This window comes from Colobus angolensis, unplaced genomic scaffold (assembly GCF_000951035.1).
Source record: "Colobus angolensis palliatus isolate OR3802 unplaced genomic scaffold, Cang.pa_1.0 Scaffold5644, whole genome shotgun sequence".
NCBI classification, from domain to species: Eukaryota; Metazoa; Chordata; class Mammalia; order Primates; family Cercopithecidae; genus Colobus; species Colobus angolensis.
In genome coordinates this window covers 1-1,590 of record NW_012119204.1, presented here as the reverse complement: position 1 = coordinate 1,590, position 1,590 = coordinate 1, and the positions used below count along the sequence as shown (strand labels likewise).

Genomic DNA, 1,590 nt, shown 5'->3' with positions numbered 1-1,590 from the left:
GCGGGCGGCCGCGGCCCTGGCAGTCCCAGCTGGAGCCTACTTCTTGTCGCCCTTCTGCGCGTCGCCCTCGTCCGCCGCCTCTGGGGCCCGCTCCAGCTTCTGTTTCTCCAGCTCCTCCTGCTCGCATTTGCTACTGGGGAACTTGTCTTTGTTGTTCTCTTTTTTCCACTTCATCCTCCGGTTCTGGAACCAGATTTTGACCTGTCTCTCTGTCAGTCCCAGCGCGTGCGATACCTCGATTCGCCGCTTGCGAGTCAGATAGGGATTAAATAGGAACTCCTTCTCCAGCTCCAGGGTCTGGTAGCGGCTGTAGGTCTGTCGGCCTCGCCTGCGTCCGGCGGCTGCTGGGAATGGGGGAAAGGGCGAGACAGAGGGGAGGGGAGGGTGGGGGAGGGTGCAGAGACGGAGAAGGTTGGAAGATTCGTGAACGAGCCTAGGAGACCAGTATAATAAGGGCAGGGGACCTTCTACCCCGTGCGGGGGCGGGGGGCGCGAGAAGGCCGCGGTCAGCGGAGAAGGAGGGGCGAGGGGGATCAGACACCAGTGAATCTAAGGGAGCCAGAAAGGGGAGCCCCCTCCCCTGGTAACCAGCACCAGAGTTGGGTTGGAGGTGGTTCAGATCTATTAAAAGTGCCATAAACTTTAGGAGGAAGGATGTGAAGGAGGGGGGGAAATAAGAATAAAAAAGCCGGGTGGGGACGAATGAACCCACCTTGAAAAATCCCCAGAGCCTCTGCCCCAGAAGAAAAGTTTCTTCAGGGTAATTAAACTATAAAGCAATTGAGAAGTGCAAAAGTTGAGCGCCCCCACTCCCACCACCCTCTCTTCACTACCCCCCATAAAACAGTAAACGGGGGGGAAAAAAAGAAGAGGAAGAAGAAGAAAAGTAAGGCAGGGTGAGGGGTTTATAGATTCAGGAAATGTTTCTAAGCGACCCCCTTCAAGGGAAAGAAAAAAGAAAGAAAGAAAGGGAAAAAGCGGCAGGCGATCGGAACGGAGCCGGCAACTCTTCCAGAACCTGGAGGAAATGCGCCCTGGCCTGCCCGGCCCCCTGCCCGGCCTTGGGCCCTCCCGGCCCCCTCCTGCCCCTGCCGGCACCGAGGCGGGCTCACCTTGCGGGCGCATCCAGGGGAAGAGCTGTGTGGGCGACGGACTCTGCTCGGAGCCCTCGGCCTCCTCGCCCAGGCCGCTGGCGGCGGCAAGCTTGCAGTCTGCGTACTGCACCAGGTCTGGATCCTGCGCACCGAATAGGCTCTGGCGTTGCAGCGGGTCGTAGCCGTAGAAATTGCCGGGGTCCCCGTGGCACGCCACGGCGCACGGGTTCTGCTGGTAGGGAGCCGTGGACAGCGACGACGGCCCGTGGTAGAACTCCTGGATTTGCGAAGGGTGCTGGAAGCTGCCGCCGCTGCTGGGACCGTACACCACGGTGGGTCGGCCACCCAAGTCCTGGGCGAAGCCGCAGTCATAATAATTGGGGCGCAGGGACTCCCCGGTTTTGTATTTGGAGAACAGTGAGTTGACAAAATAAGAGCTCATTTTATTGAATTTTGAGGCGGCGGCGGCGGCGGAGGCTGTAGTTGGGGGCTGTTG

General features: G+C 59.4%; 1 protein-coding gene across 1 annotated transcript; it reads right to left on the bottom strand.

The window, feature by feature from the left end:
- Positions 1-11: 11 nt before the first annotated feature.
- On the bottom strand, positions 12-1,584 carry HOXB8 (homeobox B8). The gene is made up of 2 exons (XM_011961689.1): positions 1,113-1,584; positions 12-344 (listed from the first exon to the last, which is right to left on the bottom strand). Exons 1-2 carry the CDS (start codon positions 1,534-1,536, stop codon positions 37-39), a joined length of 732 nt encoding a protein of 243 aa, XP_011817079.1. The 5' UTR covers positions 1,537-1,584; the 3' UTR covers positions 12-36.
- Positions 1,585-1,590: the final 6 nt, after the last annotated feature.